This window comes from Ambystoma mexicanum, chromosome 9 (assembly GCF_040938575.1).
Source record: "Ambystoma mexicanum isolate Mex_15411 chromosome 9, UKY_AmexF1_1, whole genome shotgun sequence".
NCBI classification, from domain to species: Eukaryota; Metazoa; Chordata; class Amphibia; order Caudata; family Ambystomatidae; genus Ambystoma; species Ambystoma mexicanum.
Window position 1 is genome coordinate 992,519,465 of NC_090931.1, and position 22,560 is coordinate 992,542,024.

General features: G+C 40.6%; 1 protein-coding gene across 1 annotated transcript in view; it reads right to left on the reverse strand.

The window, feature by feature from the left end:
- Positions 1 to 22,560, reverse strand: part of LOC138488874 (dynein axonemal heavy chain 11-like) — a 2,478,284-nt gene that overhangs the window by 349,850 nt on the left and 2,105,874 nt on the right. The window contains exon 48 of the mRNA XM_069616234.1: positions 3,376 to 3,603. Within this exon, the coding sequence (XP_069472335.1) occupies positions 3,376 to 3,603 (228 nt within the window). The remainder of the gene's footprint in view (positions 1 to 3,375; positions 3,604 to 22,560) is intronic.

The window sequence follows — 22,560 nt, forward strand, 5'->3', positions numbered from 1 at the left end:
CCTAATGTTACACCTTTTTTCAGGCCTTACTCCTTCACATTAAGGGCCAGATTCATGGCATTTTTTGCACGGTTCAAAGTGACTTTACACTGCTGAAAAGTGACTTTGCACTGCCCACACAAACCCCGATTCATGGAACAGTGCAAAGTGTCTTTTTACCATGCAAAGTCACATTGCTTGGCAAAAATACACTTTGCACTGTTCCATGAATCAGGGTGGAGCACTGAAAGGTGTATTTTTGCAGTGCAAAGTGACTTTGCAAAATGTCTTTTTGCCCTGCAAAGTCACTTTGCACCAGTGAAAACTACTTTGCACCGTGCCAAATATTCCATGAATCAGGACCATTCCAATGTTCCATCATTAAGGGTGTTTGTTGGCAGTGCAACGTCACTTTGCACCAGTGAAAAGTCACTTTGCACCATGCAAATAATTCAATTAATCAGGCCCTTATTGTTTTGAAAATATGCAAAGCTTGCATATGATATTCTGCACAGCGTGGATTTTACCTCGTGCCACTTTGAATTCCTCTAATATACGAGTAGTGCTATTTTCTATTGACAAATGATAAATGTTAGATTATTAGTGACAAAATGCAAAGTGATGTGAACTTAAATGCCAGGAATCGTGTAGCAATTTACACATGACGAGGGAAAGCTTTATATCCCTGTAAAATATCTACTTAAAAATACAATATAAAAGTGACTGAGATAAAGTTACCTGCTTCAAGTCATTCTTTAATACGAGTGTGCCAGTTCATGTTGTGCACAATGACATCAAAAATGCAGTTGAATAGGAAAGGAACCTTTTTAAACTGTTGAACAAGCAGTCATAATGGTCATGGATTAGCCAGCTTTCAAAAGCTTATTATTTATATTAAGTTTGCGTTATATTAAATGCAGGAAACAATTGAACAGCCGTCTGACAGCTGGGTGGAGTTTTGGTTTGAGATTCAAATGCTGGGCAAAACAAATGTTAAGTGCAACACAATGTAAGGACCTGCTCGGGGTGGTTTTATCTGAAGTCAGGAAGAGCATCACCAACTCCCCTTGCTGCCCTAAGGCTGGGGGTGGAGTCTCCCCTAAAAAGTAGTCAGGGGTCTTCTTTCACTTATGAGTCCCTTCAACCTGCGCCCTGATTAAAGACTGGAACAGCTGTTTATGCAGACAGGGGGACAAGGGTGTTGCTTGGTTTGTAAAAGATCCGGGGCTACTCTAATGTTGGGACTGTCCGGTCTTTGGGCCAGCTAGCCTTTGGGTTGTAGCCCCCGAACTTCTGTCCGGGGCTACAACCAAAAGACCTGGGGCTACATCCCCTGAGCCCCTCCCCTAGCGACGCCTCTGCAGGGGGGTGCGGTAGTACATGCACAGCGACTTGGGCTCAGAGCCCAGGTGAGGCCAGGAGAATTCACTCCACAGTAGGGGGAGCTTCTCTAGGGGGCCTGAGGGTGACCGTGTGGGGCCATGGACCCACTGTATAATGTGTGCGTGGCTGTAACAGGCAGGGTAATGTGCTCTCTATCAATGTAATGCCACGTTAGATTATGATGGCAGGCAAGCACCGTGGAAGCCATTTCTAAATTGGCTGTGACCTACAGTACAATTTACCCGATATTGAAGCAATTGAGTTAAAAGGGGCAGTGTTCAAAACTTCAAATCTGCGGGCTTATTTGGGCAAAATGCATGATTTTTCACTTCACAAAATTGCAAATTTTATGGATCTTTTTTCAAATGATGGTGAAACGACTGAAACAAAAAATTCTTCATAAAAATGGCATAAGAATTTATCAGCAAATAAGTGGAAAACTCCAGTTACTTTGCTGAAAGGAAATCATTTGCTAAACGTTGTATCAGCAAAACCAGTGGAACATGCTACTACAAGAGTTTTCAGTTCATTCATATATTACAACACACTTAGTACCAGAGAACAGTCTCTAAGCCCTGCAATGTTTTGCTTCCAAGACAAGTGCATTGTCCCTGAGCTCTCTTCCTGGCCCTGTTAGATTTTCTGTTATTTTCTGCCTGGCACTCCCACAAAATCTAATCTGTGGAAAACATACGTTTAAAATTACTTCCTGAGCCTTCCACTTACTTAAAATCTCCGGGAACAGTCCTTTTTCTTTTTGAGAGTAGGAATTCAGAAGATTTTGAAAATGGTCAAATTCCATTTTTTGCAAAATGTATTTGTCGCAAATGTGGCAAAATATTTTTTCTTTTTGAAAATGTCCACAATGTTGTGCAATTGTTGAAGTTTAATGCACAATTTTATGAAATAGGCCAAAGAAAACTGCACAATTTCACACATCCCCAGTTAAAACGTTTGTTTGATATCACCCATTAGTAGCCTCCTACCTTATCTTTAACCAGATATTTTCAAAAAATATACTTTTTTGTGTGCATTTGAATATTTTTGGAGTGTAAAAAGTAACACATGCTTTATTGTTGTCAAAGCAACATGACTATGACAATATCGAAAATATCGATGAACATTCTCCCCTTGGGAGGAAAGCAATGCAGACTAAGCACTGATAGTCACTATCTATGTTTCCATAGGAAATGTGTAGCACACAAGATTTACGGTTGCCTTCTAGGTAGTGCAATTCTCTGAAATGAAACAGGAGGGCGGTGAACTTGATGCAATCCTTCAAAAGTCATGTAATCAGCCTCACTTCCTGCTCACAGCGTATGGGGTGGGGAAGGGCCTCGTTTTTACTCAATGCAGGCCACTCACAGAAAGAAGAACTCTACACAAATGAACACTACTGAAAATAAAGAGGGGACAATAGCATCTATTAAAAATAGCTAACCAGAAACTGGAGAAATCAAAGACAAAAACCTTCAAATTAAAATGAAAATCACTTCTGACCAGGAGCGGGAAGGTTTAGATCAGTCCAAGGCCCAGAGGCCCACAAAATGGCAGAAGTTGCCCTATGCAAGACCAATTTGCATGACAATAAGGATGAGGTGGGATGGAGGCTGATTGGGGGTGCAGAGGCTATTCTATTCCTCAGTTTGGAAAGAAGTTGTTTTAGAACGGACATAGGCAAATATAAGGGAAGAGGTGCTGTGCTGGGTGGGCAAGGGTCTTCCCCGCCTTCTACTAAATCAATATTAAACCAATAACAGAACTATTTGAAACAAAAAGCAGATCTTTGCAGAGAATCCCAAGCTGAGAAAAAAAACGAGTAAAATAATACACATTATTTTCACTTCCTTCCTTTGGAATATGTTTCATATTTAATAAGAGTTCAATGGAAAAGAAGTTACTGTGACCCCTCTGTTTCTTTCTCTTCATTTTAATTCCGGGTCATGTCTGACCGGCTCACTGGAACCTAGGTGTGTGCAGCGGAGCCCGGGTCCGGGACTGGTGCGCACTTGCCTGGTCAAAGTTGTCAAGCGCAGAGTGGAGGTTGGCGCGCATCCCTGTGGGCGGCTCGTTGGTTATCTTAATCGAGTTCTCCAGGATTCCCGGCGGAATGATGTGCTCCTTGGCCGTGGGGGCGGGCTCGGCACTCATGAACACACGGTAGTCCGGGTGGCTTGCTTCGCTGTACTTCTCCAGCAGTTTCTCCAGGGCGCCGAGCCACTTGGCCACCAGATGGATATTCTGAAAGGCAAACGTACGGATTCAAATCAGCAGTCACTGTATGAGTGCGCGCCGCGCAAGTTACGCGCGAGCAGGTTTCCCTTTGGTCCTGGTCAGCAGAGGAAATAGTTTAGAATTAGCGTCATGAACAACTTACTGAACCACTTCCTTGCTTAGCCCAACCCCATTGTGATCAATTCAATTTTCAAACAGGACACCTACATGCGCGTCCGTCTCGCAATCACAACCATTAGTTCGTAAGGCGCGGTGTAAGAATACAGCCCGACAAAGCTCAGGGTTTTGGGGGAAGCAGTTTAAGACGTCCTGTGCGTGTTAGTGAAAGGTAGCACGTCGCGCTACAAAACTCCGCCTCGCTTTCGCTTCGGTATATATTTGCAAGCGATTACCGAGTACCAAGAAAAGTATTATTTTAGTGGCATGTTTACTTGACGAGGATCAAAGTTCATGGATAATAATTCGGGAGACCCTCTGCGCGCAAGGAGAGCTGTCACTTTTTTCCGAGGCTACTTCAGAAATCTGTCACCGTTCACCTGTGAAATGACAATTAAATCACCTTGCATGCGCGCCTAATGCAATTAGGCGCGCGGTCCTTCTAGCCTTTTCCCCTACAACAAGGTCAAGCTATCACTCAAAAGCAGTGCTTTGTATGCCGCTTCATGCAGGCAGCGCGCGCCGCATGCTAGCCAAGTGCAGCGGGCGATATTGACGCAGAGGGCAGAAAAGGGACTTGCCCAAAACACTTAACATGCCAGGCAGGGCAGTGTGCAAAGGGGTGCTGCGGGGCTAAAAATGGAAAGGTCGGACTAAATCCAGAACATGAACTACTCAATCATTCTCCTAATTCTTTTCACCCCATTATATATTTCAAAGGGTTCCGAGTGTCATTAGAAGGGTTCTGTGTGATTTCATCGGGTTTATTTCATCGAGGGAGAATTGGTCGAATTGTGTATTCTTTCAGGACATTTTACCGCACATGCTTGCAGTGGAATTCCCCTGCCGCGCCCCCCCCTCTACTATTTTACCTTCATTATTACCCTACCCCCAACATACATTTGCGGTAAAATGCAGCAGAAAAATCCGGCCAATGCTCCCTCGATGAAATCTACTGCGGCCAAACCTTCCGTTACCGTTAGAAGCAGAAGCATGTGCTATGGCAATGAGGTCCATCATGATGGCGGTGTATGGTGACAGGATCCACAATGTATGCTCTGCATGGGTACTGCACTCTATTCCTTCCCCCACACTGAAAACTCCTCTGCTACCAGCACTGCGGGCATGGGGGTGGGGCGAAGGGAACCATAAATAACAGACCTGGGGCCTGATTTGCAAACATGTTTTAACATGGGAAAACATTTTTGTAAGTCAGGCGTCTGGGGTCTCATATGAGCACCCCGTCCAGCATTCAAATATGCTAGTAACTAGTGTGTTTGGCCACAATTCCCCTCCTATTTTAAGGTCCTGCTGCCCTTTTCTCAGACATGCAAAGTTGCACATTTTATTTAGCAATGCTTATATAGCGCTTTTATCCAAACATTGGATGTCAGCAGCAATCTAAGGTATAAGAGAAAAGGAGGAGCTAAAGATAAAGTCGAGATTGCGTACTTGTTGAGAAATAGAAAGCTGAAATGGCGGGAAGAAGCTATGGAAGTCGAGGAAGAAGCTGGGAAAAATAGAGTTTCCATTTTTTCGGTTGAGACATAGAAAGCGTGAAAACATCCAAGATTTGATTGCAGAAAAACAGGAGAGCCACCAATGAAAAGTGTCATTGAGCAAAGAAAAGAAGCAAACAAAATAGTCAGGGGAAATTGTGGAAATTGGTTAGGGTTCAGTGGAGGGGCTAGAATTTTATTAAGAGTAGAAAAGAGACGTTTAGGGGATTTAGACTGAGACTGTATGGGCGTTTGAAAATAATTTGCTTTGACTTGTTTGAGAGAGAAAGAATATGAAGGAAGAAGCTCTGAAAAAGATTTGTAGTTAGTTGTAATTCTATTTAAAGCTACTGGCGCCCAGCTTTAGGGAGTTGGATCCTTAAAAGCTTTAGGGAATCTGAGAACCATGGAGGTAGAGGCTGCCTTTAGGTGTAAATAAAGGAATGCAATAATGATGCAATAACGGAGTGACATCTACTAAAGGGTTAATATCTGAAGATGCAAGGTCCACAGATTCAGGGAAACATGAAGAGATAGAGGGGACTGAAGCAGAAAGGTGGAGATTCCAAATTTCTCAGAGCAGATAGGTAGTTGATGAAGAGCAGGAGCACGGGGAAACAAAAATGATGGGTAGCCGGAATAACATGAGTCTACGCATCACACTCCCCCACCTCCCAATTGCTGCTCCAGAAACAAATAGTATTGTAGGTGGATATTTTTATTTGTATTTTATTAATTTATAAATAGCTTTTACTAAAAGACTGTACATGATCAAAAGAGGTAAACAACAAGTAACAATCAAGGGACAAGTTTAGCAATGAGAGAAGGAAATTAAGTGTTGCTTGAGTTGCAAACAGAAGATAGAATAGGAAGAGGCAGATAGAAGAGAAAAAGTAAGCTGGCTCAAATGTTATGGAGCTAAGAGATAATAGGAGTTAAAGCAGGGCTGGTTACAAGGAGATTTAAGGACTGTCAGAAGGAAGTGAGATTGAGAATGGAAAGTGTGAGATGGTCTCTAGAGAGAGAGAAGTGAAGAAAGGTTTGGGCGGCAGACCAAGAATGCCCTTAAGAATGATACAATTATTGGCCCTTATTCGATTATTCGTTAAGCAGGAAGATCAACCAGAAGAGTGGCAAAGTGACTCAGACAGGAAAATATCAAAAACGAAGTTAAGCCATATGAAATGAGAAACATGAACACGATTTACATACATTATAAAAGATGAAAGCAAAATGACTGAGTGAATTAGAAAGAGAGGGTAGATTCAAAAATACTACCAAGATTGCGCACAGAAGCGAGAGGACGTTCGAGGATTATGAAGGGGAAGAAAGATAGAAAAGATAGGGAAGTAGGTGAGGTATGTCAGAATCAGGGAAGAATACGAATACATTATTAGTCGGGTTAACATAAGAGAATGGTTGGACATTGAACACTGGCCGGCAAGGACACAGGCAGAGAGCGTACTACGGAGAGAATCTAAAAAAGAAGAACATAATAGAAAAATCTGGAAATAATCAGCAAAGAAAAAATGTGTAGATTCTACCACAGAATTAAAGTAGCCATGAAATAAATGTTCAAGAATTGAGATTCTAAAACAATCAAAAAAAGTCAGTCCTGTGTGTGAAAAACAAAAGGTGGAAATCACTGTATCTGTACTTTCCCTAAATAGGTGGAAATTATTACATGTGTATGTTCCCTGTTGTGCAATATATGTGTTCATATGACTAATGCACTGATGTATATAAAGTTCGTAAGGTATTTGGTTGTGTCAGAACGACATTTGTTTTGTATATGTTTCACATCTTTGTGAGATATTTTTAAAGTATCACAACATTTTTATGTAACAAATAAACTCTCAGTAAATAGTAATGAAAAAATAGAGGCTAATCTTTGTCTGTCCAAAGCCCTTGCCCTGATAACTGCTGATGTGGATTATATTTGGAAACTTGGGGGATCAGTGATAATGCAGGTGCCCTTTTTGTTGAAAACCATGGACAGATTGACATTGAACACTGAACATTGAATAACAAGAAGGAAAATCGGAGCATCCAGAGGCTGAATAAAATCAAGAAGTGGATCTAAGTCATTGCAGTATGAGTTAAAGGGCCAGGGTGACAAGCTGTGACAAGAAAGGTGAAGCAATGTGGTTTAGAAAAAGAGGAAACATGATATTCAAAGGAAGGGAATGATAGACGATTAAAAGGGAGGATTAGAGACCAGGCGGAAGGAAATAAGATGCTGTTCTACCCATTGTGCCTAAGTAGTGAGGAGTACGAGCACATTAAATGAGAAAGGGCAGTTGGAGTAGCAGTATTTCATAAGGAGATCCATGTTTCATTAAGGTAAAGAAAATGAAGATTAAGCTGGCACATGAGCCGAAGGATAAGCCAAGTTTGTAGAGGAGCAGGTGGACGCATTTTCCCTAACTCCTGCCCCCTCACTGCTGTCATATTGGAACTGTATGAGAAGAGCCCTATATGGGACTCCATGGGTTGTCCCTATAACGCATCAAGTGTATGAAAGACGATATGCACTCAGACAACCGTATTGAATATATCATCGCACTGAGGGAATGGAAGGATATTTAGTGGAAGGATGTCAGCACGCACCATTGGACATCATGGAGCGCTGAGCAAAATCTGATGAAGGCAGAGTGATGTCATGAAGAAGATGTGCGAAGATATACTGAAACTATATGAAAATACTTAAGAGTGACAAAGTAACTGAAGTGACAAAAGAAACATGTACGAAATGATAAAGTTGTCATATACAAAGAAGATGAAGTAACATGCTGACCAATAAGTGTAATACGCAGTAACACAAGGTAGATGGTAGATGAGACATATAGAAGCTTTCTATAAGAGGAAAATATACTGTGGCAAGGATGGCCATGGTAGGAAAATGGACATCGGCTTGTGTAAAGATTCAATCCAGCTACCTCAGAGACAGACCAGGTTTACAGAGTCAGGAGAGGCTGGATAACAGCTTCATGTGCAAAACGAAGAGGAGTCTGTGTTGGCCTGGGATCAAGGATGCTATTTCAAGGAATAATTGCAAGGCACAAAGGGAGGCAAACAGATAAACCACATACATAAGACACATTTCTTGTAAATTAACAAAGAAGAAAACATTAGCAAGATCAAAGAATTGGACAATTAACAATAGATAAGGCTCCTACAAGATGGAGTGAGCACGTTGCTAGAGGCTTAGAAGAGCAATGACACCCAGCATAATTGAATCAAATAGCAGTAAATAAGAGGTAGAAATGTACACATTTTTGGTCTCTTCACGTGATTCAGAAGTTGAAACAAGGGCTATTCATTAAGCTGTGGAAGGAGATAGTGATCTGCTTATGCTCCCTTGAATGTCTCAGAACAGAGAGCAAGCTACAAGGTCAACTACAGATGGTAAACTTTGGCTCAAGATCAGACTGACAAAAGATGATGGACTAATTGGGAAAGTAGGGAGTAATCTGACGTGACTCAATCACATTGGTTTCATTCCGCTTACGTGCTGCTAGACGAGCCGGAAGTCCAAGGTTGGGTGGGAATGACAACCAATAAGTGGGTTTTTGGGGTAACCTGCTATACAATGTTGCATAGACCAATCTGCTGCCATTTTGCCCGCTATAATCAGTATTACACATGTTTAGAGGTAGTTTGAGGTGTGCCTTACAGGAAAGTGACAGGCAATGGTGTACTAACCCCTATGTATTCTATACATGGATATTTTCCCCTAACCAATCCCTCCCACCAATAGGTTTTACAGTTTGTCACAATGGATGACATCATAGATGACGTATATTGGGGTATAACACTCTCTGTGTAATCAAGTGTGTGTGTGAGTGTGCAAGCATTAGTCCTATGTCTGCCAGTTTGCCCTGCGTTATTAAATTGAGAATAAAGTAGTACGTTGCCATATTTGAGTCTGTACGGTTATTTGGTCTGAGATTGTTGTTGGTGATTCCATCTAGCACAAAAGATGCTTCAAGGTGCTACATCACATTTTGGTAGCGGTGCAGATAGTTCCGGTCAATCGACCTAGGCCCATATCAAGACCTCCGGATGCTCGACTGCTCCTGCCATTAACTAGAAGACTGCAGAGTTTTCTGTGTAGAATGACGTGCAAAAAACACATGTACGAAGATATGGTTCAATGCCAACAAGAAGAGTGCGTATCAAACTCCAAGATGGAGTAAAAATGAGATGAGATACATTTACTAAAGAAGGAAAGCATACGCAGAAACATTTTAAAAGTGCACATGTTTGGGATTATAAATAGGTCAGTGTAACATTTTTGTTGTGTTTAAACTAATAGATATAAAACGATAGTAAACCAATTAAGGTGATTATTAGATATTTTAATCAAGAGATTGACATCAATCAGGAGGATAAATATCAAAGGAAACAAATAAATGAAGAAGAGACTTCTAAAATATCAATGATAAAACAACAAGATAATAAAAGTTGATAGAAAGTGTAAACAAATGAACAAAAAGAATATTGGTGCATAGATTTTGAAAGTGGTTAAAAACAAATATATATATATATATATATATATATATATATATAGTTAATTTTTCAGATAAATAAGCAGCGATTGATGGTGCTCACTCAAATTGATCAGTGTGGTATATTTGATAAAATAAAGAGAAGAATAAAAAGATGGGTAAGTATAGAAAGTTGGGATCGACTTGTCATTATGGAGGACACTCCTCTTTTACACTTATGCAGGACATTGCCAAGATACATAACTAAAATAAGGAAATATCATTGAGAGCGGGTTCGAGGCACAACTAATAAGACACTTGCCATGGCCTCAGGAGGGTTCATTGTCAAAAGCAGTATTGCGACATATGACAACATATATGCATGCTACATATAAGGGAAAGACATTTCAGAAAAGGTTGGCTGCTTTAGAGTTATGGAAAATGTATCAGAGTGAGAAAGAAGATCCAGCCGAGAAAGAGAGGATGCTTAATCAGCATAAAGGGGATGATGTAACACCTTCAACACCCCTCTCCCCTCCTAGAAATAAGAGCATATATAGAGAGGAGAAGGGATTGGATTCCTTCAAGGAATTGAAAGCAGTGGCGGGGTACGTTAATCTGACATATGAGCTACCCGCTTATAACAGTGGGGATAATGTGGAAGAGAGCAAAAGCAGATAACGCAAATATATATCGACATGCAATGAAAGTAAACGGCGAAAGGATTGGGAAGATAGACAGATGGAGATTGAGGAAGGAGTAAGAAAGCAGAAAGAAAGAAAATATAAAGATAAGGGAATAACAATAGTACAGAATGAACGGATGGGAGGACAAATATTACTGAAGCTGGACAATAACGGCATTGATGGGGTTCAAGAAAGAGAAGAGAGAGAAGAGCAGGAAAAGAAAGAAAAGGAAGAAGAGAGATCATATAAAGAGGAGAAAGAAAGAGAATGCAAGCAAAGGGAAGAACGAAAATGGTGTCAGGTGAGGAAAGAAAAGGAGAGACCAGAAAAGAAGACACGAGAGTAGGTGGAAGCACAAAGAATGAAAGTACATAGGTTGCAAAGGCGGCGAGAAGATGAATTGAGGGATGTAAGGAAAAGTGAAGAAGAAATTAACAGAAGTAGGGGACTAAAAGTCGATGAGATGGATTATCTATGTCATAGAAGCATAGTGCCAATCGAAGCACAAGAACAATTTGAGGAAGAGAGAGGGTCACAACAGCCCCACAGGCAGCTGCAAGGAATACCAAGAATACCAACATGGGCTGGCGAGCGAGATACAGAAGACGTAGGGAAAATAATTGGGGATTTATATAGGCAAATGAGGGATATAGAACGGTATAAAACCCAAGAGAACATAGAAGGATCTCTATCGAGGGAAACTGGAGGAAGGCTAGATGACATCGTAACAGACAAGCAAAGAATGCTGTCTTAAAGTAGACTAGCGCTTGATGATGTGGAAAAGGATAGCAGTCATACAAGCTGGGGCATAATAATGTCAGATGACCAAAAGGAAGAAAATGAGAGTGTGCAAAATGTGGGCGTGTGCAGATTTGCGAAAGAATCAAGTGTAGAAAAAGGGATAACATTGTCAGATTTAGAGGACCCTAAAGAAAGGGATGTATGTGATTTCTTCTGAAATATTTCACATAATGGAGATTTCACCAAATCGAACAAAATATACTTTTTACTTTTTCTGCGATTTATTAATGTGGGGGGAGACCCCTGCATCCCCCCTCGCTCCCCCTAACCTATACCCTTTCCCCACACCTCACCGATTATGCATTACACATATACCATTTCCCCTACCATTTTCGGTGAAATAAATTCAGTGAAATCTCATTAGGTGAAATGGTACTTCATAAACAGTATTGCAACATATGACAACATATATGCATGCTACATATAAGGGAAAGACATTTCAGAAAAGGTTGGCTGTTTTAGAGTTATGGAAAATGTATCAGAGTGAGAAAGAAGATCCAGCCGAGAAAGAGAGGATGCTTAATCAGCATAAAGGGGATGATGTAACGCCTTTGGCTTCCCTTTCCCCTCCTGGAAAAAAGAGCATAGATAAAGAGGAGAATGGTTTGTATCCCTTCAAGGAATTGAAAGCAGTGGCAGGATACGTTAATCCGACATATGAGCTCCCCACTTATAACAGTGAGGATAATGTGGAAGAGAGCACAAGCAGATAACGCAAATATATATCGACATGCAATTAAAGTAAACAGCGAAAGGATTGGCAAGATAGACAGATGAATATTGAGAAAGGAGTAAGTAAGGAGAAAGAAATAAAAGATAAAGATAAGGAATAACAATAGTACACAATGAATGGATGGGAGGACAAATATTACTTAAAATGGACGATAAGGGCATTGATGGGGTTCGAGAAAAAGAAGAGAGAGAAGAGCGGGAAAAGACAGAAAAGGAAGAAGGAGATCATATAAAGAGGAGAAAGAAAAAGAATGCAAGCAAAGGGAAGAACAAAAAAAGGTACAAGGTGAGGAAAGAAAAGGAGAGACTAGAAGAGAAGAGATGAGAGTAGGTGGAAGCACAAAGAATGAAAGTACATAGGTTGCAAAGAAGGCGAGAGGAAGATGAATTGAGGGAGATGAGGAAAAGGGTAGAAGAAATGAACAGAAGTAGGGGATTGATATAGGCCAATGAGGGATAAAGAAGGGTATAAAACCCATGAGAACATTGAAGGATCTCTATCGAGGGAAACTGGAGGAAGGCTAGATGACATCATAACAGGCAAGCAAAGAATGCTGTCTTAAAGTAGACTGGATCTTGATGATGCGGAATAGGATAACAGTCATACAAGCTGGGGCATAATAATGTCAGATGACCAAAGGGAAGAAAATGAGAGGGTACGAAGTGAGGGGGCATTTTGATTTTTGAAAGAATCAAGTGTAGAAAAAGGGGTAAAATTGTCTATCAGATTTAGAGGACCCTAAAAAAGGGATGTATGTGATTTCTTAGGAAATATTTCACATAATGGAGATTTCACCAAATCCAACAAAATCTACTTTTTACTTTTTCTACTTTTTATTTAATGCGGGGGGAGACCCCTGCAGCCCCCCTAACTCCTCCCAACTCTAACTTATTCCCTTTCCCCACACCCCACCGATTATGCATTACACATATACCATTTACCCTACCATTTTCTGTGAAATAAATTTGGTGAAATCTCATTAGGTGAAATGGTCTTTGAAGAAATCTATGATACGGTAAAGAATGAACACCATAATAGACACCATATACTTATTGACCACAAGCACAATCGCGCAGTACAGTGGATGTATCCCCACCTTATGTAAGCAGATTAAGGGCACTAACATGATGGAGACAAACGAGCGAGACTAGCCCCTCCTGGAAAACAAGACGTGTAGGCAGGTATGATTTTAGACCAGGATTTTCACAATTTGCATTATTAGAGACAGGGGGAGGACAACCACAATATATACCATGGCCACAAATGGATAAAGACCATAACTTCCGGTGTGCGAAAATGGATTTATGAATTAGAGAGAATGACACCAGGAATGATGTTATCCATAGGTGACATAAAAGGCTTGTTAGCAGCCATTATGGGAGAGAGAGCTGATGACATTTGGAAGCGAGCAGGATACGCAGGTATCACTGCACAAAACACAACACATGATGGAGCGCCATTCAATAATTGCAAAACCGATGAATGGTGGGTGCTCAGAGTACAATATCCCGATACATCACATATGGGTGCGATTATGACTAGGAAAATGGGGGAGAATGAAGATCCTGTCACTTTTATTCAAGACATTCAAGAGAGATGTGCTTTTGTTCAGATCAGATTATGAAGAAGGGCGGATAATCTCCTTAGTGTTAGAAGCTGCAATGGTCAGAGAGGAAAGAGTGGTTCTTCATGGGACAGATGATGAGGGAAGAGGATGGAGAACAGTGATGGCCGTCAGTGAAGGATACAGGCTGACAGATTTTACAGATGAGGAGCTGTTTAAGGATGAGTTTTCAGATGATTAATTAGTATTTTTCATAAGTCTCACTTATTGGATTAAAGTAGAGAATAGAGAAATATGAAGAAGAATGGTGTTGGTAAAAATGAACCATTATTTTTTCAGGAAGATTTAGAGAATATTTTATGGACGACACGTCGATATGATGTGGGTGTATTGAAAGGAGTAGAAGCAGTAAAAACCAAGCTTAAAGCAGCAGCCCTTTTGCTACATACAAAGCAATATCCCGTGTCCAGAGAGGCAGATGAGAGTTTTCAACAGGGGCATTGTGGTGATTTATACAGGTCCTTCACCCCTATACAATATAGTCAAAGGTGAGTTTCTCTTAGTTCCAAACCCTGCAACAATATAGTGCAACATCTCATCTAAGGCCAAATAATTTACGGTCATAGATTTAAAGAACGCAATCTTTTTGATTCCCCTACATGAAGACTCATGGGATTTGACTTCTGTTGCATATAGAAATATTCGCCTGAAACATACTCATTTGCCCCCGGGGTACTGTGAGTCTCCTTCAATCTTCAACAGAGTCTTTCAGATGGACCTAGGTAATTTTCAGCTCGAAAGTGCAACAGTATAATAAGTTGATGACATTTTGGTGTGTAGTGAAACAGAAGAAGGATGCAGAGAAGATTCAGTAAAGCGCGTGAGTATATTCTCAGAGAAAGGATATGAAATGGAAAAAGAGAAGCTACAATATTGTAAGAAAGTGGTTTTGTATATAGGACAGTTGATTTCTCACAAGGGGAGGAAAGTGACACCAGAGAAAGCAGAAACAATTATGAAGCCATCAGAACCTAAATCAGTGAGACAAATGATTTTTTTTTAGGCCTATGTAACTATTGTGTGGGGCTGGGTTTTCAATTACAGTACATTGATCCGACCACTTTTAAAAGCACTTCAAGAAACACAGGTGGGCAAGAGCAAAATATTAGGGACAGATGAGATGAATGAAGGATTTGAAGAATTAAAAAAGACAATCAGTACAGCTCCTGTATTGAGAATTCATGATTATCATGAAGAATTTTACTTATTTTCTCATTCATGAGCAGTCCTTACACAAAAAACGACATTAGGACTTGTACAGAAACCATTGACTTTCTATAGTGTGATTTTAGATACAGTTATGAAAGGCCATTATCCTTGTGAGCAGTCTTTGGCTGCTACTGCATTCGTGATCTAAAAAGCAGTATAACAAGAGGGTGTTCAGTAACATTATTTGTACAGCATGCATTATTTGCAATTTTAGAGAAACCAAAAAGTACATTGACCACACAAAGAGCATCAGGATATGAGGTAATTATATTGAATCCTGTGATTAAAATGGTCAGATGTAAGACAGTGAACCTAGCAACATTCATAGCAGACCCAGTACGGGATGATGGTTATGACATGATTGCACAATGTATACTAAACACTATCATGATGTTCCCCAAGCCACAGAAAATGTTATCGGGAGGGGGGAAGTGCTCTTTATTGATGATTCTTCCAAAATTGACCAAACGACTGGCGAGAGACATACTGAATCAGCTATAACAAACCGAGAGGGTGAATTTGAGATAGTGAAAAGAGCAAGATTACCTTTGCTTTATTCAGCACAAGCTGCAGAATTAATGGTGCTTATCGCTGCTCTTCAGAGATATAAAGATGAGGAAGTGACGGTGTACTCTGACTCTGCCTATGTGACGTCAACTGTACATGCAGGTTTTTCATGCTAGAAACGGAGGGGCTTCCTCTGTGCAGACGGCCCCCCAGTGCAACATGCAGGCCTATTGGATAAACTTATTTAAGCACTAGCGCTCCCATTGACTCTAGCAGTCACAAAATGTACAGCGCATACTAAAAGTGAAGACGTAATTTCCCCCAGACTTAAAAGCCAAAAAGGCAGCCTATTTCCCAACCATATCAAATTTTGAAATAGAAAGTAGTAAACAGACGACATTACGATGCATTTTGGTAAAGGAGGGCTCTAACATGTTATCTATTGTCTAGTTAATTGAGACTCAGGATCGAGCAGCACAAGAAGAAAAGGATTTATGGAAAAAGGGGGGCTGTTCTTTATTGAGGCAATTTGGAAACAGGATAGCACTGCAAAGCCAGTTATACCTCTAGCATTATTGAGGTTAGCACTGGAGCAGCTCCACTACACCGTGCATGTGACTTGAGGGAGTCTTCCTGCTACAATTACAGAAGAGTGGTTCTTGCCAAACCTGCTAGAGCATGTGGTGCAGTTTATTGTAAAATGCATTGTGTGCCAGAAATCTACTGCAGGGAACACTCTGCGAACAGTGAGACAAGCAATTCCTAGACCACATGGCCCATTTCTGTACCTACATATAGATTATGTGGATATGCTGCAGACATGAAATGGCTACAGATATATGCTGGCCGTGGTATGTCCTTTTTAGTTGTGGCTATTAGGTGGCGCTGAAAGCGCTACCTATAAAGCCAAAACTATTGTCATTAAAATAAGAGCTTTAGCATGAGAGCTTGAAATAGGGGCTTTGAATGCAGGTTTGTAATGCTTTTCAATGCAGGTTGACATATGAAGATGGATATATGTAGTTTGGCTATGTGTCCCACCCATTTAACTCCCATCGCTAAGTGAAATCTATAGGTTTTGCCTCCCATTCCCACCCATTTTCCCTCCGACCACACCTCTTTTTGCACTTCTTGGCTGATCTTCTACTGTGTAGTGAATTTGTGAGGCATCTTTCCTTTCAAAATGGTGGCTGCCATGTTTTAATGTTATTAAAAAGCTATTTGACTTGATTGATGCTTCAAAATATATTTACTGCCGCTTTCAAGTTATGCTCCATATTTTATTGTATTTTGTATTTCAAATAAACAAAGTACTGTACTAGTTACATTTTGGTTTAAAATGGTTCTGAAAATGCCCATTTATTGATTTGTGTGGGTTGCTCTAGTGCTTTGAAATGTAAGCAGTAGCTGATTGGCTGTCCAGTTTGTTAGTGTGTTCACTGTTATGTTATTGGGTCTCGGGTATGTGCTTTTTCTCCACACAGCAGCTATTTTCTTTCACCGAGTCCAAGCAGGGCTCTAGAGCTGTAGTGAGTAAGTCAAGCCTATCTTTGATGAATGTGTAATCATTTTCATTCCACTGTAGCAATATGTTTCAATGTATTTCTAAATGGATCAGGCTGCACATTGTAGCTGTGACACAACATGCTCTTACTCTCTCCAGCCTGCATCTTCACTGTGTAAGTTACTGCATCTGTGTGTATCACAGCTTGCATACTCATGCGCTTGCTCGTTCTCATTCTGTCCCCCTCAGAGCCTTTTTTACTGTTAACCAATAGGATTCATGTGGGTATGTCTCAGCTAACCTATGCAGTGTATTTTGGCAAGTTCTGATTGCGCACCTGTGTCTTGATCCTCCCGCCTCTCTGCAAGGTGAGTTCTTAACACCATGACCTCATATGACAGGCCTCTATGTCCTTACAAAGGAATGCCATTGTATTCACAGATACACACACAACTGCCAGCATTAGCTAACAAATGCACAGCCTCTCATATAACTGCCATCAATTGCAGTGCGAATCTTGCCATGCCAGAGATTGTAATGAAATGCCAAGGTGCTTACACCATTGACATGGTTTGTCATCGAACACCCAGTTATGCCCCTAAATAAAGCCAGCACTTGAGTGAGCCTAGTTTAGCTGCTCCACCTCCCATGCAATTGTCTTCTACAATCTCAGGCAGACAGGCCGAGCGTGGTAGCCACCAGCATGGAAAAGGAAGCCACAATGCTTCACTCTACTCTAGTGCACCAACATTTTGGAATGCAGCATTACTTTACTAATAGAGCTCTACTCGACTTCCTGGCCTTACTGCCTCTAATAGTGAGGCCAAGGAGGTGGGTAGGGAAGCGCTTAAGGTAGGGTAGCCCTGTAGATGCTAGACGGGCAGGCAAGGAACGAACAGGGACACCATCCACGTCTTACACTGATTTCACTGGTATTAAGTGCTTGCTTTTCCTCACCTTTGCTGTGAGATGACAACCACAGATATATGGAGGTATACTATATTCTGCGATGACACTCTTTTTACCAAACCATAGTACAGTATGTCTCCGAGCAACTGGGTAAAACCACATACAGCTATTTTTGCCACTTTCCAGAATGCACTACTAAAGCGTGAACACTAAAAAAGTGAATCTATATAAATCTTTCATGGCAAATCAATGCTGAATAACTTTTAGTTTGGGGTATTAAGCCAATACAATTACATACAATACAATTAAGCCTATAAGCCAAAACTATTGCATTAGAGTACAGCTAGGGAGAAATTACATATGAGTGATAGAAATCTTGTAGGTGTTATTGGGTTATTTACCCACCCACTGACTCCCCTGGTCTTTTTCACCCCTTTTGCCATGCCCACCCACCTCTTGCTCCTCTCAAAACACATGCTCCTAGGATCTCTTTGAGCTACATTTATGATCAAACTTTGAACTCAAAGTGCCTTTTTGAAAGAGGTCTTCTGAAAGTTAATGACTAAATTGGAGCTGTAACAATGCTACTGGTGTAATAAAAATCTCTGTACCGGGTCTGCCTTCACCCACTCAATTTGTAAGCACTACGTGTGCCCTTCACTGAAGTCCTGTTAAAAACAAGCATTGGCAAAGCCAGAACCTTTTGTCTTGTTATATGTAGACATTGAAATGTTATTCAAAATAGTTGCATAACACATACAATTGTGGCTATGCTGCCTGTTTGATAAACATCTCAAATATTTTTTAAAACAAGCATTGATAATGCCAACAGTTTTGTCTAGGCATGGGAAATCCACTTACCAGGCATAGTCGTAGTGATAGTAACTGGCCATTGGTGGTAGGAGGTAAACAATGGTATTAATACATGTCCATCTAACAGCAGTGCTGGAAAATGCATAATACTTATACGAAAGCCAAACATGTTGGCTTTGGCAATGCTTGATCTAGAAGGATTGAAGAAGGTCCATGCATACACCCTGACACCACATGTGCTGCCAAGTTCCTTGTGCGTGAGGTGTTTCCAAGACGGGGTGTATGCAAGGTTTTGCGGTCGGACAATGGTCCGCATTTTGTAAATGAACTGTTTAAACAAATAGTTCTTCTATTAGGCATTAAGCATATGTTTTCCCCTGCATACCACCCAGAGGCAAATGGCATCTGTGAGAGATTAAATGGACTACTGAAGGAGAAGATTGCAAAAATAAAGATGACTCTACAGAAGGGATGGCTACATTGTCTACCCTTTGCCTTATATGCCTTAAGAAACCAGCCTGGCTCAGATCACCATCTAACTCCTCATGAGTTGGTGACTAGACGCTGCATGAGAACACCCCTTGCTCCACCAACTAGGTTAAAAATGATACCCATTGTGTAGCGAAGACACTAGGTGATGTGATGCATGATGACCTAACAACAATGACTGCAAGTGTTTCTTTCATTTCTCAACAGGTCATGAACCGAAGGGAGGGGTCAAAAAGAAGCGACAGAGGTGATCAATCCATTGAAGCAGAAGATTTGTTAAAATAACCCAGCCTATACCCAGGGGACCAGTTGCTGGTATGAAAGTGTGTATGCAGTTGCAGTACGCCTCTTTTTGAAGGACCAAATTAGGTGGAAGAAGTTACCTCTACAGCTGCCTAGCTAAAAGGAAGAAAAGCCTGGCTGCATTTGCACGACATCAAACCATATAAAGGAGAAACCCGACCCCTCCCGCAACTTCTGACGGTAAAGCAAGAGAAGTAGTTCCACGCATGCAGAATCATTCAATGGCCAAGAGCAAAGACATGGAAAATGAAGAGCCCAGCAGCACTTTGAATTGAGGAGCAATATCTTTCAACATTCAATAACGAATAAGTAGAGTTGTAGTTATCCTGGAACATTTTAGATAGGCTCAAGGAACAATGGTTTAAAATACCAGAGCTGAAAGAAACGAAACACATTTCATCTTTATGATACCCATTGTAATAATGATACACGCATTCTTCTATGCTGTTTTTAACCTACATATTACAGTCTTGTCCTGCTTTGGTAATAAGATGTGTGACTATAGTGACATTTTGCGGAAATCCTAAGAACAACCATATTATTTTCAGAATAATTATAGCCATAATCATGCAGTTCTTGATATAAAAGTGTGCTTCATAGAGAATTACAGAGTCATATATTCAAAATCTAAGCAAAGATCTGTGGGGTGAAATATAGCCCCCAGATGCCAGAAATCAAGAGGCCAGAGTCATTGTTGTGTATGCCCCAAAATAAAAGGCCAGTGCAGAAATAATGTCTGACATAAGTCCTATGGAACTCAAATCAAAAGGAAAGATAGTAGGCCTAAAAATATAAATGTGCTAAAATATGGGCAATGCATTTCACGAAGGGAAAGAAAGACACATGGCAATGATGTTTTGACAAATCCATGGAGAGCTGCACCGACCCATATGAAACAGCAGTGCACAGTATCTTCAATGGGATGCCAAGCAGCTGCAGTGAAATGGAGCATTTTACATGTAAAATAAATAAAAAGAATGTCATGTTCATTTTTCCCCTATCTAGAGTAACAATATGCTCAGCAAAATGCTTGCCAGACTTTCCAAGTGTGAACATGGTTTCTCTCTATCAAAAGCTCATCCACATGGACAGTTTCAAAGCTACACATATGTATTTTTTGAAACTGTGTACCTTATAAGAGATCATTTAAAATACATTTATGTATGAGTTTACAGGCTCTTTGCTGCAGCGTACATGGGCGGTAATTTCTTCAGATGTGAAATTAAACTCAAGGACCTCCCTTTGTTGCCCTGGAGATTCAGGCCTGGTTGTCTTCATCCATCAAGTGCCCTTCCTTAAAAATACAAGCAGGAATACTTTTGAGATCAGAAATGCAGTGAAGTCCAGATAAAGTCAGGTCTGTTCTGCATCACATGTGACCTGCAGGTCATAAGTCCCATAAAACGAATCCATTAGTGGCCATTAGGCTGCTCTGCTTACGTCATGTGCCTATACAGAAGAAGTGAGACTTAAAAAAAGGGAGTAAAACCACACCTTGATTTAAAATGGGAGAAACACATTTTATCGCATAAAATTGACAGCGTACATCGCACAGCAGTCATTCCAGGGTTTATTAAAGGTGACAGTCAACCCCTTCTAACCATGCTAAAATGATGTTGGGTGGATAAAGACAACTAAAGTTATTAATGAAAATGTGATTTGGGCATCCATGTGATTCCCAGAAATGTGAAAAGTTGATAAAAGCATGCCAATAATAATAAATATGACGCCCGTAAAATGGTATATTTTTCACAAATATGGTTACTGAGTAAATGAAGAAAAACTGTATCTCTGCATAGAAAGGATCTGCATATCCCAAACTAGTCTCATCTGATTTGCTTTAAAATCTAGTTCTTATGAATAAATATGTTCATATATGTAAAGATTTGAAAATTAAGGGTACTTGCCATGTTGTGAGATTTTAGTGTTTTAAAGCAGACCGAGCCCAGCTGTCAAAGTGAGATGATGAAGCTCTCTTCTCCCACAGATAACCCAAAGCACTCCCCCATCCCCTTGTCCTATCAGCTCACAGGTGGGAGGGGGTAGTGATAATCAACCCATTCCTTTCACGAGAATCATGACAAATTTGTGATGTCATTTGCCATATAAATAAGCCAGTTTGCATAACAGCTGGACTTCTTTGAATAATTCCGAGAGGCGACCTGCTGCTGAAACCTGGTGAATAACATCCCAGCAGAGGGGCCTAAGTCTTGCATTGGAGACAGGAGTTAGGAGACATAGAAGCTGATTGGGACCCCTTGGAGGAAAGAGAGGAGACCTTTGCTGTCCCAATGGTGTGTTCTGATGCTCCCTGATGCCCAGTCCAGACCTCTCCTGTAAGTAGAACTACCCCAAACCCAAGATTGCGTAGGCCCTGTATTCTTCCAGCATTGTTTTATTTATTTCCCCATTGAAAATATCCTGTGTGTTTGTGTAGATCCCTACCATATTTATCAAAGTAAATGGCATTCGAAACAAACAATCTTTTCCCAGTGTGTTTTGAACCGGCATACACATAAGGAACTGCCAAAAGAATTAATCCCAAACCCTTCTTCAATGTCTGGGCGCGGGGGTAAACACAAATTACCTATTTGTATTTTCTTTCTCACATTGCAACTGTGTTAAACATCCCAAAATCAATTTTCCCATTGTGCTCTGCAAAATGAGTTTCCTATTTGCATATTCTTTCTCACATTGAAACTGTGCTAAACATCCCAAAATCAATGTCCCATTGTGCTGTGTAAAACGAATTTCCTATTTGCATTTTCTTTCTCAGATTGCAACTGTGCTAAACATTCCAAAATCGATGTCCCATTGTGCTCTGAAAAACAAATTTTCCGATTTGCATTTTCTGTCTTACATTGCATCTGTGATTCCAACCCAAAACTGAGTTTCCCATTCTGTTCTGATAAAGCCCCAAAGCCCATTTTGTTATTGTTAGGTGTAACAAAACAAATGTTTTTCATTGCTTCTCCGGCTCACCTCTTGGTTCTGTGATCAAATCTTCCAAAAATCAAAATTTTCCATTGTTTGCTGACTAGCCTCAAAGCTCTTGCCTGTGCTTTTTAGTTTACAGAAGTCCTTTTGTTCTTGTGTTGCCACAACATTGGTGGCTGATGTAATCTAATTGTGATATTTGGCTAAATAAATGAATTAATAAATATATTCTTAATACACACCGGCCTGGTTCCTAGTCCATATTGGCACCAAGTATTTGTAGGGGATGTGTGTGAGATGGGT